Here is a 13749-nt window from a genome sequence, read left to right as displayed (position 1 = left end):
GCAATCATAGAGCATATGTGGCTGTATTCACAAATACTGGGCACCTTTTTTTTTTTTTTTTATCGGCTGCATTGGGTCTTCGTTGCTGCGTGTGGGCTTTCTCTAGTTGCGGTGAGCGGGGGCTACTCTTCGTTGCGGGGCGTGGGCTTCTCACTGCAGTGGCTTCTCTTGTTGCAGAGCATGGGCACTAGGCGCATGGGCTTCAGTAGTTGCAGCACGTGGGCTCAGTAGTTGTGGCACACGGACCCTAGAGAGTGCGGGCTTCAGTAGTTGTGGCATGCGGGCTCAGTAGTTTTGGCCCTCAGGCTTAGTTGCTCTGCGGCATGTGGGATCTTCCCAGACCAGGGATCGAACCCATGTCCCCTGCATTGGCACGGGGATTCTTAACCACTGCACCACCAGGGAAGTCCCTTGGGCACCTTTTGATTAGAGGTGGCATCAGGAGAGAAATACTTTTTTTTCCTTCTTGCCTGTGCTTCCTTACCTTGCCCAGGGGACTGTGAAAAAGTGAAAGCCTCTAGAGGTACATTTTAGAAGAATTAAATGTCTTATCAGTGACACTTTCACCTCTGTTACATAAGCGTTGGGTTACTGGGGAAGGTGACAGAGGCAAAAAACTGAATGAATCTCACACAAAGGACGTGGGATCATTTTTCCCATGTTGGATATTCCATTCTGGTTATGCCACTGTCGGTAGCTAGCCCTGATTGGGTGGGGAAGGTGTTGTGTCCTGGGCCCATGTGTGGTCATGTCTCCTCTTCCTGCTCGAATTCTGTTACCATCAATGTCTTAACCTTAAATATGCATTTAGATATTAATTGTATGTGTCATTTTCCCTTTGCACAGAGCAAATTCTCCATAAGCATTTCTTGGGTGAATGAATGAAAGAATTATCCAGAGAGTAGTCATTTTTTTCATTTGACTGATAATCTGTTATGTCCTCACAGTCCCTACCGTCCAGGGGTTCCCAGCCAGTGAGGTTGGGGAAGATGTTTTCACATGTAATTATAGTGTGTTGTGTGATAAAAGTGCTAGAGGAACATGGAGGGTGATGCTGTAGACACTTTGCTAGGAAGGAAACATAAGCAACTGGTGTAGGAAGCAGAGGTATGCTTAACATTAAAGATGAAAAAAAAAAGATGAAAAAAAATTAAAGACAAAAAAAAAAGGGAGGGATTTCCCTGGTGGTCCAATAGTTAAGACTCTGCACTTCCAGTGCAGGGGGTGCGGGTTCGATCCCTAGTCGGGGAACTAAGATCCCACATGCTGCGCAGCGGTGAGGCCCCCCCAAAAAAACAAAACGGTACGCTTAACATCCCCCCTGACCTTTGAGGATGCATGATGAGTCTGCCAAGGAATCCTGAGGGGGCCAGGGCTTCTTTAGATTCACACACATGTACACAGGTATAGCCACGTGCTGGGGACAGAGGAGGCTGGGGTAATAGGTGCTTCTTCTGCAGGGAGGCTCAGATTCCCTCCACTCGCCTCCCTGTGGAGTCAGGTAGCCTGCAGGACCGTAGGACACCACCCAAGGTGGGCTGCCCCTGCCCCTGGATACTGCCCCAACTCTGGGCATTTGGATTAAGTGAGCCTGTTCTGTGGTCTCCTACCTTGGCTTTGCCGGCCACGGCTACACTGGACCTGGGAAGGGTGCTGGGAGTGGGGTTTCTGTCTGCAGGATGAAGGATAGAAGGGCTACTGGGCCTCTGCCCAGCACATCACTGTCATGTCCTGTCAGTTTCAATGCTTCTGGATGCAACTAACAGAATACCCACCAGCAAGTGGCCCACCTAGTTAGTGATTTTATTTTTGTTTTTTCACGTGGCAAGTCTGGATTTGAGTTCTTGGGTAGGTCAAAGCTGAAGGATGTCAGATCTCAAGTTGGCTTCTCTGTTACCCACAGGGCCAGTGCCCATGAGCCCTCACTCCTTGGGCAAGAACTTCTCTCATCTGAGCTCCTGCTTCCCAATCCAGCAGTGCCTGATGCCCAGTAACTTATTGACCATCTCCAGCTGGGCTTTATTTTAGTGCCAGCCCAGGTGTGTCACACCTCTATGAAAGCATGCTCATCTAGCCTATTTGGTGATTGTAATAACAAAAACCTGCCAAATTCAGAGTACTCTGACAGGGATCCCTGCCCATTCTTTAAAAATCCATGCTGTGGGGCTTCCCTGGTGGCACAGTGGTTGAGAGTCCGCCTGCTGATGCAGGGGTACACGGGTTCGTGCCCCGGTCCAGGAAGATCCCATATGCCGCGGAGCGGCTGGGCCCGTGAGCCATGGCCGCTGAGCCTGCGCGTCTGGAGCCTGTGCTCCGCAACGGGAGAGGCCACAACAGTGAGAGGCCCGCGTACAGCAAAAAAATTAAAAAAATAAATCCATGCTGTGGATGGATTTATTTCTCTTGTGGAAAGCTTTAGCAAGTATTTTTTACTCAATATTACCCCAAAGTTAAAACTTATGAGAAAAGGCTGATCAGGCCAGGAATGCCTCACTGAAAATAAGCTTATTTTAAATGTTGTTTGTGGAACTACATCGAGACAGAATGAGGAAGTCATGTGATAAAGAACTAATTGTGCAATAAGTGCCTGACCAAATGAATTTTATCAGATTTTTTTTCAGCTTTGTTGAGGTATAGTTGACAAATAAATTTTAGTGTGTACATTGTGATTTAATATACATATACATATTTTATCAGATTTAATGTTTAAAAAAAATTTTTAAACCAGCATTTCTGGAAGAACTGCTAAAATGGTGGCTTCTGAACCTACTGAGTAACAGCACGACCCATCCTCTTCTCAGAAGACCTGTGGCCTAAATGCTGCTGTTACTCCCAGATCAGGCAGTGTCCCGGAGGCACTGCTACCAAAGGCCAGGACCTCAGGCAGGTTCACTGGGATTCCTTCACTTTTACTTGTTAATTTGAGCTGCTGATTCACAGTGGGGTGGAGTGGGTGCAGGTCAGAGCCAGTAGCAGTTGCATGGTTGAATGAGAAAGAATGTGTGTGTGTTTTGGGGGAAGATGTCCAGTTTCTTGGGGAGGAAGATGAAGTGTTAACCGGCTTTAGTCTGAGTGTTCCTAGAAAAAGAGAGAGTTGAAAAGGACAGTTAAAGGAGGCATGCAGCTTCAAGTCTGAGGAGGAGTATTCACCAGCCAGTGTCAGCCACAATGGGGATCTCAGAATTTCCTTTCTCTTGCAGCCTAAGGCATAAACTGAAGAAGAAAAAAAAAAAAAAGTGGGTAAGGAGGGGTGAGTCACCAGGTAACCCAGAGGGGAAGAAGTTGGAGTCAGTTTGGAAAGCCCTGGATTCCCATCCCAGAGCCTAACCAGAGAGTGTGGCCCAGGCCACACTGACCCTTTACAGGAAAGGGGAGAGTTGGAGCAGGAAGTCTCTCCTCATGGGTTCAGCTGTAGGACATTGAATAGGACCCTAAATCCTCAGGCTATCCACATCAGCATCTCTGGAGGGGGGCCGTGGACATAGCTTTTAACAAGCACCCAGGTGATTTTGGGGCACTGTGTATTAGCTCCCAGAATAGGACCTGGTAGATCTCGGGCACTGGCTGTCTGGTTACAGCTCTAGCTTCCCCCAGGACTGCACTTGCTGAGGACCCCTCAGTGCACAAGCACTCATCCCAGCTAACTATTCTTTTTATTTTTTTTATTTTGGCCACGCTGTGAGGCATGCGGGATCTTAGTTCCCTGACCAGGGATTGAACCTGTGCCCTCTGCAGTGGAAGTGCAGAATCCTAACCACTGGACCACCAGGGAAGTCCCCAGCTAACAATTCTTTATGAAATGTCCCTTCCCTCAGCTCTTTGACTCCATCCATCACTGTTCCAGCTGTGCCTCTCTGCCATCTGACCCAGAAACACTGTGAATTCATAGGCCTCAAGTTTAGGCCACCTGATCTTCTTCTTGTCACTCTCCCCAGGTGAGACCATATCCTCTCCAATGGCTACTTACTGACCCCTTGACTAGACCTTTGTCTCCAACCCAAATTCCTTTTCTGAGCCTCTTGTAAGGCTCCAGATATCTGCTCCAGATATCTCCATCTGGATGTCTCATGCACCAAATCTGAATCTAAACACTTTTCTTCTCCCCACACCTGCTCCTCCTTGTAGTACCTGATTGTCAGTGATGCCACCTTTCCACCTCAGACCTTCACACACTGAACTCCCTGCCTGTCCACCCTCCATCAGCTTGTTCCTCAGCTAACTGCTTCTTAACCTCTCTTCAGCTTCACTGTCACTCCCTCCAAGAGACAAAAGCGTGATCCTCCCCACTGGGCCAGGCCCTCTAGTTTATTCTCAAAGTACCCCATACTACTCTCATAGAACTAAATATGCATTTAGTAATTATAGAGTCTTTCTGCTTTCCTGAGGACTGTATCCTGGTACCCAGCAGAGTATATGGCACAGGGCTGAATGATGAGTGTTGCAATAAAGGAGCAAAGGGCTTTTAGAGAAGAGATGTGGGGTTTAAGGAGGTCAAAGATGGCCTAGGTATACCCAGATATACCCAGGTGAACAGGTTGTTAGTTTCCATTCCAGCAGTCAGATTTGGAGTCTACAAAATCCTCAAAAATCCCTGGGGCTTCCCTGGTTGCACAGTGGTTGAGAGTCCGCCTGCCGATGCAGGGGACGCGGGTTCGTGCCCCGGTCCCCGTGAGCCATGGTCGCTGAGCCTGCGCGTCCGGAGCCTGTGCTCTGCAACGGGAGAGGCCATGGCAGTGAGAGGCCCGCGTACTGCAAAAAAAAAAAAAAGAAAAAGAAAAAAAAAAATCCCTGACCCTGTTTTTTTGTTTGTTTTAAATTTTATTATTTTTTTTACTTTTGGCTGTCTTGGGTTTTCGTTGCTGCACGCGGGCTTTCTCTAGTTGCGGAGAGTGGGGGCTACTCTTCATTGTGGTGCGTGGGCTTCTCATTGAGGTGGCTTCTGTTGCAGAGCATAGGGTCTAGTTGCGCAGGCTTCAGTAGTTGCAGTGTGTGGGCTCAGTAGTTGCAGCGTGCAGGCTCAGTAGTTGTGGCACACGGGCCTAGTTGCTCCATGGCATGTGGGATCTTCCCAGACCAAGGATCGAACCTGTGTCCCCTGCCTTGACAGGCGGATTCTTAACCACTGTGCCACCAGGGAAGTCCCCCTGACCCTGTTTTGAGTGGAAAGTTATTCTCTTTATATTAATTGACAAACACTGGCTGATTCATGCTATACACAAGGCCCTATGGACCCTGAGGAGATGACCAGCCCCTTTCCACCTCCCAGACTTTCACCCTCTGGGGAAGCAGACCAGTCACTCACAGATGTAATCAAGACTTTTGGTTCTGAGAGGAGCACAGATAGAGTGGGGTCTCAATGGGGAACAGAGCTCTGTCTTGTTACCTCAGAGGGGACTCAAAAGCGAGGTGGCGAGGCCTTGCAGCCAGAGGGAGGTGGGCCTGTTTTGATGATGGAGAGAGAGGGAGCCAGAACAAATACAGCCCTTAATGACCTAAGGGCAGGCAGAGAGGGAGGGCAGCAGCAAAGATGCCTGCTTAGGGTTAGAAGAAAAGTTCTTGAGAGTTGGTTAAGACACAGAAGGGACTTGAGCCACCAATTTGAGCATAAACATTGGGACCCCAAAACCTCTGGACCTTGTTCTGGACTGATAACACATATCTGGGTGCTTGTCTGTCCCAACAGAAGCTTCATTGCATACAAGCCCTGCAGAGTCCCTTGTATTGTGATAGGAAGTGCCTCTAGGTCTGTCTCGAGAGATTACTGACAACAGGAACAACAGATGGAGAAGTTGGACCTGAGCCATACCTGAGAAGCAGCTGGCCTCCAAGATACACGCCTATCCTAAGCCTGACCATGCAATTGCAACTGCAAGGCATGGTCAGAACAACCAGTTGTATACTCTTCTGAGTACCTGAGAGGCAGCAGCCAGTAAGCGCAGCATCAGAGCAGATAGAAGCACTGGATAGCGCTATGCAAAGAAGATCTAGCAAAGTAATGGGGAAAGAGTTATGTTGCATAAGCTGCCAACTGTGCAAAGTGGGCTTGTATGGCCCTAACACTTGAGGAGGCTGTTACCAAGTAAGGACTTGCTGCCCAACACACATAGAAGCCAATACTATGGCACCCACTTTTGAGCAAAGAGCTTTATTGTGAGGTTGACTGGCAAGGAGACAGGAGGCAAGGCTCTCAAATTTATCTCCCTAATCTGGGGTTTGGTCAAACTTTTTTGAGTTAGGGGAGGATGGGTTCATAGGTGGAAGCACTGGTGGGGCAGGTTTTGACTGGAGGGCTTTGGAACTTGGCCATTTATGGTAAGGTATGGTAAAGGGGACTTCAGCACTGGGTCTTCCTGGACAATGGATCTTTCACTTCTGAAAGGGTTCCAGCATTCAGGTTCTGGTCACATCTGGGTTCTTTTGGTTCTGTGTGGGGGAGGAGGGGTGGAGGTGGAAAACCTTGGTTCCAGGCATTATTAGAATTCAAAATTTCTCCTCTGCTACATGACTTGCGGTTTTGTTCTGCTATCTCTGAAGAACAACTCAGTATCTTGTTATCAACAGAGCAGGGCCAGTTTGGGCTGGTTCTGCAGTTACAAAGCCAGTAAGTGGGAGCCAATGGTGTTATTTTTTGTGAAGGTCATTTTGAGCAGAGCAAATACTCAGAAAGGAGAAGCCAAACTACTGAGGATAGGCAGTCAGCCTTTGAAATTTCTTCCTCTTTTTGAAATAAAGACTTTCTCTTGTAACAGAGCCTCAGGATGGCCCTGCTGCATGTCCTGGCAGAGGGAGAAATGCTGAGACAGGAGCTAGGATTCCCACATAGGAAAGAGTGAATTCTACAGCAGACAAAATTTTGGGATGTTCAGGCTTGGCTAGGTAATGCCAGCCAAGGAATGGGGGCTTAAGCTCCCAGCCCTATGACAATGAGGTTAGTAGGAAAGGTGTCCCCATCTGACAATGATACAGGACATACACACAGTTCTGCTCACACTCAGCACTTTATTAATGAGAAAGCTGTGGTCTGGGAAAGGGGTGGCTGGGATGGACAGGACCAGTGCCCATCTCAGGGGATTTTCCTGGACATCTGGCATTCCTCCATGCAGGTTTAGAGGAAACACCTTCACGGATAAAATCCCCAGAGGGCAACGCTGTGACTGCCAAGGAGCAGGGGTAGGAGGGGCACCCTAGGCACAGCTAGGCCCCTGAGACAGCAGAGCTTCGATGTCAGGCTCGATGTCGATGGTCAGAAAGCGGCGGCTGTACCTGCGTACGGGCACACCGTCTGGGCCCACCAGGAACTTCTCGAAGTTCCAGGCAACGTCGTTGCGGCACACCGGAGACCAGGTGATGAACTTGGGGTCTGTCATGAGGGCAGTGGCGTCGTCACTGGGCGTGGGCAGAGCCTCCCGAAGGAAGGTGAAGAGCGGATGTGCCTTCTCGCCATTCACCTCGCACTTCTCGAAGAGCATGAAGTTGGGCTCGAACCCGCCGCCTGGTCGTACATACTTGAGGCAATTCAGGATCTCCTCGTTCTTGGCATTTTCCTGCGGGAGGGGAGAGCAGCTGGGACCCGGGGCTGCGAGGGGAAGCGAAGCCTTCTAACTGCAAACATTGTTTCTCCATGAGTCACTAGACTCTGGCCTTTCTTGCACAACCCCAGGGTGGACCTCAACCCCAGCCGGGACGAGCGCCGGAGGGAAGTGAGCCGGTGGCCCGCCTCTCCGCCCCCAGGGCGCGCAGCTGCTGGGCCCGGCGGGTCGTCCGCCGGCGTTCCTAACCGCGGTCGCACGCCCACCCCCGCTCCGCTCGGCCAGGCGCACCTGATGCCCAAACTGGTTGCACGGGAAGCCGAGCACGACCAGGCCCCGGGGCCCGAGGCGCCGCTGCAGGTCATTCATCTGGGTGTAGTCCCGGACAGTTGTGCCTCAGAGCGACGCCACATTCTCAATGAGCAGCACCTTGCCCCGAAGGGACCCCAAGTTCACGGGCTCCCCGCCGGCCAGCGGACGCGCAGAGAAGGCGTACACCGAGCGCGGGGCCGCTGCAGCCAGGGCGGCCGCCGAGCGCTGAGCGGCACACATGGCGTAGGTGCACAAAAAGACAGGGCAGAGCCGCGGGCTAGACGAACAGGGCGGGCCGGGAAGCGCCTCCTTTTAACAGGCGGGCGACCGAGGTCATGTGGCTCGGGCACTTTTCCGGCCGCTCCTACACCCCTCCCCCGCTCGGTCCCGCCTCATCCGGCCTCTGTCCTACGACTGTGGTCCCGCGAAGCTGGAGGGTGCGGTCGGGCCGGATGCGGACACCGCCCAGACCGTGCCGAGGCGCGGACGCGTTTGGCCCCGCCCAGGGAGCGCAGCGCCGGCGCTGTGGCAGTCGCCCGGATTATCCAGCCCAGAGCCCAGGCCGAAGAGGGCTCCGGATTCTTTCTCAATGGTTCTTCAGGGATTGGGGCCCGGCACGGGGAGACTCGCCAGCAACAGAATCTTTCGCTGCCTGTGGCCACACAGCCCTCCCAGCCTATGCCATATTGCTACTCCCCGAGAAAGTGCCCTATTGTCAGGCGCAGAGGGAGTTGACTTGTGATGATGGTGCAGTTAGCAGCAGCTGCCAAGGCAAGTCCTCTGTGTTGACACTTCCTGGTTCTAGGAAGGTTAAGTTGGAGGAGGGTGGGCAATGCTGGGGAGAAAGGGGGCGGGCAGCCAGGGCTGGACGCCAAAAGCCAGCTCTTTCTAACCCATTTCCTTGCATTCTGGGGCTGCCCTAGACTGTGTTCTCCTCCTGGCCTCTGGTTTCCCTCCTACTTTTACACCCCCAGTGTGGCACTACCCTTACACAGGTTTTCTGGGGTCACTACTCAGGCCCTGCTCCAGACCCCTGGAGGGGAGCCCAAAAGCATGCAGGGCCAAGGGGACTCAGTCGATTTCAGACCATCCTCAGCTTCATCTGGAGCTCAGGCAAGGAAGTAAAAGACACTGAAAATGGACAGGTAGTAAGAAGAGGAAAATATCACACTAAGATTTGTCCAGAAGAACGACTGCTTGGAGTACCCCTCAGTCGGCTGCATTCCCTACCCCACCCTACTCTGAACTTGAATGGGACATAAGATAATCACTTCCACCTCTTTGGCAGAAGCCAGGTCAGTGCCAGCTTTGGGGTGGGGGTGGGCAAGCCGGTACTTTGCCCCCTGAAGGAAACTTCCAAGGTGAGCTAGGCAGAGTTCATCCTCCATTCCCAGCCCTGGAGAGAGCCAACACAAACACCAGGATACAGGAAGTTTAGAAAACTGCCTTTATTCTATTAGTAGTTGGAAAAATTAACTGGTACAGAAAAAAAGTTTAGTCAGCTGGAGAGGACAGAGAAACCGTGGGCCACCCAAGAGAACTGGTGGCTCCTCTGGGAGGGAACCTGGATACAGTGAGAAGAAAGAGCACTGTGAACTAGAGCCAGACCCTGCAGTCCAGGTGAGACAGGTTATGCCACCTTCTGAATTATCTAAGTGCCTCAGGCGTAAAACCAAATTCCTATTTACTTAGCCCAGCTCTGGGGAAGGGGGTACTGGAATATGTGGGGCCGAAAAGGGGAGACATGGCCATCTTTTATCAGAGAAACTGACAAAACAGGAATTTAAAAAATGAATTTTCCATCTGACTTTATTTTCAAATACACTTTCTTTTTTTTAAAAAAACCAATACACTTTCTGTGAGGATGACAAATATCAGTATTAGGAAATCCAATTATACAAAAAATACTACATCTAGTCTGGGGTAGATATATTTATTTTTGGTAACATACATTAAGCGGCACTAATTACACAGTAACTATAAGGTAACTAACATGAAACCACAGAACTGTAACTTTGCCACAGCTGCGTGGACTTGGGCCTTTCTGGCTGAGCACATTTTCAAAAAACTGGATTGCCACCCAGAGCTATGCCAATGAAATCTGTTAAAATGAGTAAAGCTCTGAAGTGGTGACTCACCAGAGTACCTTGCAGCTGAAAGATGATAGGCAGGACATGTTAGTTATAAAGTAGTTACAGCCTAATTCACAAAAGTTACCGACTGTTTCTCTTTCTAGAAAGAAGCAAGAAGTTAGGAAATTCCTTGAATTAGCGCCTAGTGTGTCAGGTGGGAGTGCAGAGGAGGGCTGTTAGAGCAGTGTCAGAAGGACCCTGGTGGGTCAGGTGGGTTGGACATCATTAATAATCATGGTTGGCTTCTAAATACTGGTAGCAAGATGACTTCTGATTTGTAATCTTAGGTAAATTATAGATAAATGAAAAAGGCCAGTAATCATACACTAAGATTAATAAACAGCACTTCAAAATTAACCGCATGAGGGCTGTGCTTGCAGCAGGGTTTCACAAGACAAGGCACCCAGATTTTTTCTTCCCACGTCTGGCTTGCAGAGCAGCTCTCGTGGCCATTTCAAAAACCTCCCTCACTCCATCTTTGGTCTTTGCTGAACACTCCATGTACCCAAAAGCACCAATCCTGTTTGCCATATCTCTGCCTTCTTCCGGTTTCACTGGCTCCTAGCAAAGAGAAGAGAGCACTTTTAGTTAACAGCGTTACATACATATAGTAAGTAGGTGTATCCAAATTCATCTCAAAGACTGCTTTTAAAAAGCTGCCGAGGGCTTCCCTGGTGGTTTAGTGGTTAAGAATCCGCCTGCCAATGCAGGGGACACGGGTTCGAGCCCTGGTCTGGGAAGATCCCATGTGCTGCGGAGCAACAAAGCCCATGAGCCGTAACTACTGAGCCTGCGCTCTAGAGCCCGTGAGCCACAGCTACTGAAGCCCGTGTGCCACAACTACTGAAGCCCGCGCACCTAGAGCCTGTGCTCCGCAATAAGAGAAGCCACCACAATGAAAAGCCCACACACCGCCATGAAGAGTAGCCCCTGCTCGCTGCAACTAGAGAAAGCCCACACACAGCAACAAAGACTCAATGCAGCCAAAAATAAATAAATAAATAAATTAAATTTTAAAAAAAAGCTGCCGAACTCCCAGATGTGAGTTCTGTCTTATGACACTCATATGGGGTGACCCCCCACCTCCAATATATAAAAAATCCCTGTCAAACATGCTCTTCTCTGGGAAGTAGAGAGAAAAGGAGAGGCCAGAGAAGCCCTAGAGGGTTGAGGGAATCAAGGGCAAAATTACTCAAGCTGTTGATCCAGGGTAAGCCCTTGGGTCTTCTTGTAGTTAGCTTCACAGAGGACTGAATGCTCAGGGAAGGAAACAGATCCTGACCATCACATTCAGACAGAGAAACCTCAGGAGAACCCGTGCAAAACACCTCAAGGCACTCCTCCTGCAGTGGGGAAGTCCTATCATTGGGCCACCTGGCTTCTCAGAAGCCAAGATGTCACCTCCATCATCACTTTTTAAAAAATTTTTTTATGCTTTTTTTTTTTTTTTTTTTTTTTTGCGGTACGCGGGCCTCTCCTGTTGCGGAGCACAGGCTCCGGAGGCACGGGCCCAGCTGCTCTGCGGCATGTGGGATCCTCCCACACCGGGGCATGAACCCATGTCCCCTGAATCGGCAGGCGGACTCCCAACCACTGCGCCACCGGGGAAGCCCCACCATCATTTTTATAAAGGCATTAAGGCTCTCTGTTTGGACTCCCTGCCATCAGGATTTCCTGATTCTTCAGTTCCCACCAATTTATCTTTAGCCTCACATATACGAAAGTAATAACTGGAGAGGGAAATCAAGAGCCTGATAAAGTTCCTGCATCTGAAGCACTGACTATTGCTGTGATGGTCCTTTCTCAGGCAGGCAATCTTTGGAGCACAGCACTACCTCACAAGAGAGGTTCCATCTTACAGGACTAGGGAGTTTTAGGGACCCCCTCTATGCAGGCCCGAGTCAGTGAGGGCTGGATGGACAGAGAGAGGCTTCTGGGACTTTCTCTGAAACAGCCTGGTCTTTGGGGGTTTCTGCTGGGTTCCCTGAACCTCGAACCCAGGCCCCGAGTTTAAGAATGCTACAGGAAGACAGAGCCCTGCCCTAGACCATACCTGCTTCATCTTGGCTAGCTCCCGCCTTGTGTGCTCATCATTTCGAAGATCCTTCTTGTTCCCAACCAGGATGATGGGCACGTTGGGACAGAAATGCTTGACTTCTGGAGTCCATTTTTCTGGGATGTTTTCTGAAAGAAGCAAAATGCACATAATTTGGGGATACATATAATTCTATCTTGAAGGATCTCCAAAAACCCTAGTTAAATTGCAAAGAAACTTCTTGAGAAATATGCCGGACATTTAATGGAATTCCACTAGTTTCAAAACCATGAAAAAGGTAAAATCTAACCCCCCTTCTCTTAAGCACAGAATCACCAGCTTTTCTCAGTCCCACCAAGGAGCTCAGCTCCTCTGGAGGTGGCACCAGGTAAAGGCTCTGGAGGAGCAAAGGATGGCTCCACAATGGTGCCACCTGCCCCAAGAAGGAAGGCTCCCCACCAGCCATCCATGTCACTGCTGGCAGATGATTCTGACCACAGCTTACAGAAGGAGTCCCCATTCTGGGGCTATAGCTGGCTCAGGGTTCACATGTTTTCTCTACACTTACTCATGGGCCCTCAGCATGACCTACCCTTGGATTACTGGTATTTCAAATGGCTTGAGTGGCTTTTGAAAATGAGTAATAACCAGCTGTAGCTTCTTGCCAATACTGTAGTAATTTAGTGGACAAGTGGCCTGGGTTCAACCTCACACACCCACTACCTTGAACATCTCAGTGTCAGGGATGACACTATAAAATGGGGATAACAGTAATACCTTACATGAGGTTATTTTGAGTCAATGCGTACAGAATACTTAGTATGATGATCATTTAAATAGTACTGATCATAAGACTGTATTTTAGGAGTAAACTGTTCACTCTCTGACTTCAAGACCAAAAGGCAGGAGTTGGAATATAAAAGATGCTCTGCCTTCTGGCTAGAAGGTACAGAAGCTACATGAATAAGGTCAGGAAAACTCATAATTCTACACTCCACTCTTCAGCACACAAGACAGACATTTGTCTGCTTCCTTCCTCCTTTGCTATAGCGGCTAGAGTCAATCACTAATGTGACAACTTAAAACTCAAAGCCTTATTCTAGAACAAAGGGGTTCCCAGAGAAGTGCAGAGCAATCAAAAGACAAGGGCCAGCATATCTAACAGTGAAGGCAAACAGCCTCAGCACTGAATCTTGCTCTTATCTCTGCACCCTGTGGTCAGTTTTCAGTTCAGGTGCAACAGTGATCACTTTAAAGAGAAGGTGAGATCCCATCACTCCTTTGTTCAAACCATCCAAAAGCTCCCATCTCACTCATGATGAAAGGAGAGGTCCACACCATTAACCACATGGCTCTGCAACCCTCGCTCCTCTCCCTCTGCTACAGCTACACTAGACTCCTTCCTTCTGCCTGGGAAGCTCTTTTGTTGGCTATCTGTGTTGGCCTCCCTCACCTACTTCAGGTCTCTGCTCAGAGGTTTCCTTTTCAGTGAAGTGGCTGACCATCCTATGCTCATCTTCTAAAACAGCATACTACCATGGCCTATTCCATACCCACCTCTATGAATGTTATTTGTAACATTTCTTGCTATCAGATTTACTGTGGTTTTTGCTCTTCTGTCTCCCTTCATCTAGAATATAGGTTCCATAAGTAAGCACTCAATAATTATTTGCTGAATATATAAAATTATTACTCCAATAGTCCCCCCCACCCCCCAGAATTCAGGACATGTAAACTGAAA

The 13749-nt window shown here is 49.4% G+C and overlaps 2 protein-coding genes and 1 non-coding gene across 5 annotated transcripts in view; all 3 read right to left on the bottom strand.

Annotated features, from left to right (window-relative positions):
* Window positions 1–3699: 3699 nt before the first annotated feature.
* TRNAG-UCC (transfer RNA glycine (anticodon UCC)) lies at window positions 3700–3772 on the bottom strand. The gene has a single exon. It is a non-coding gene; the product is annotated as a tRNA-Gly (tRNA).
* Window positions 3773–6979: 3207 nt separating this feature from the next.
* On the bottom strand, window positions 6980–8186 carry GPX1 (glutathione peroxidase 1). The gene is made up of 2 exons (XM_004286798.3): window positions 7821–8186; window positions 6980–7544 (listed from the first exon to the last, which is right to left on the bottom strand). Exons 1-2 carry the CDS (start codon window positions 8079–8081, stop codon window positions 7185–7187), a joined length of 621 nt encoding a protein of 206 aa, XP_004286846.2. The 5' UTR covers window positions 8082–8186; the 3' UTR covers window positions 6980–7184.
* A 1088-nt stretch (window positions 8187–9274) lies between these two features.
* The window catches only part of RHOA (ras homolog family member A), a 51839-nt gene continuing 47364 nt past the window's right edge, over window positions 9275–13749 (bottom strand). For all 3 annotated transcript variants that reach the window (XM_033413050.1, XM_033413049.2, XM_004283940.3), the window contains 2 exons: window positions 12027–12157; window positions 9275–10534 (listed from right to left, as the gene is read on the bottom strand). In XM_033413050.1, coding sequence (XP_033268941.1) covers window positions 10361–10534; window positions 12027–12157 — 305 coding nt within the window. In that variant the 3' untranslated portion in view covers window positions 9275–10360. The remainder of the gene's footprint in view (window positions 10535–12026; window positions 12158–13749) is intronic.

Source organism: Orcinus orca, chromosome 10 (assembly GCF_937001465.1).
Source record: "Orcinus orca chromosome 10, mOrcOrc1.1, whole genome shotgun sequence".
Taxonomy (NCBI): Eukaryota; Metazoa; Chordata; class Mammalia; order Artiodactyla; family Delphinidae; genus Orcinus; species Orcinus orca.
This window is presented reverse-complemented; position numbering and strand designations above follow the sequence as displayed.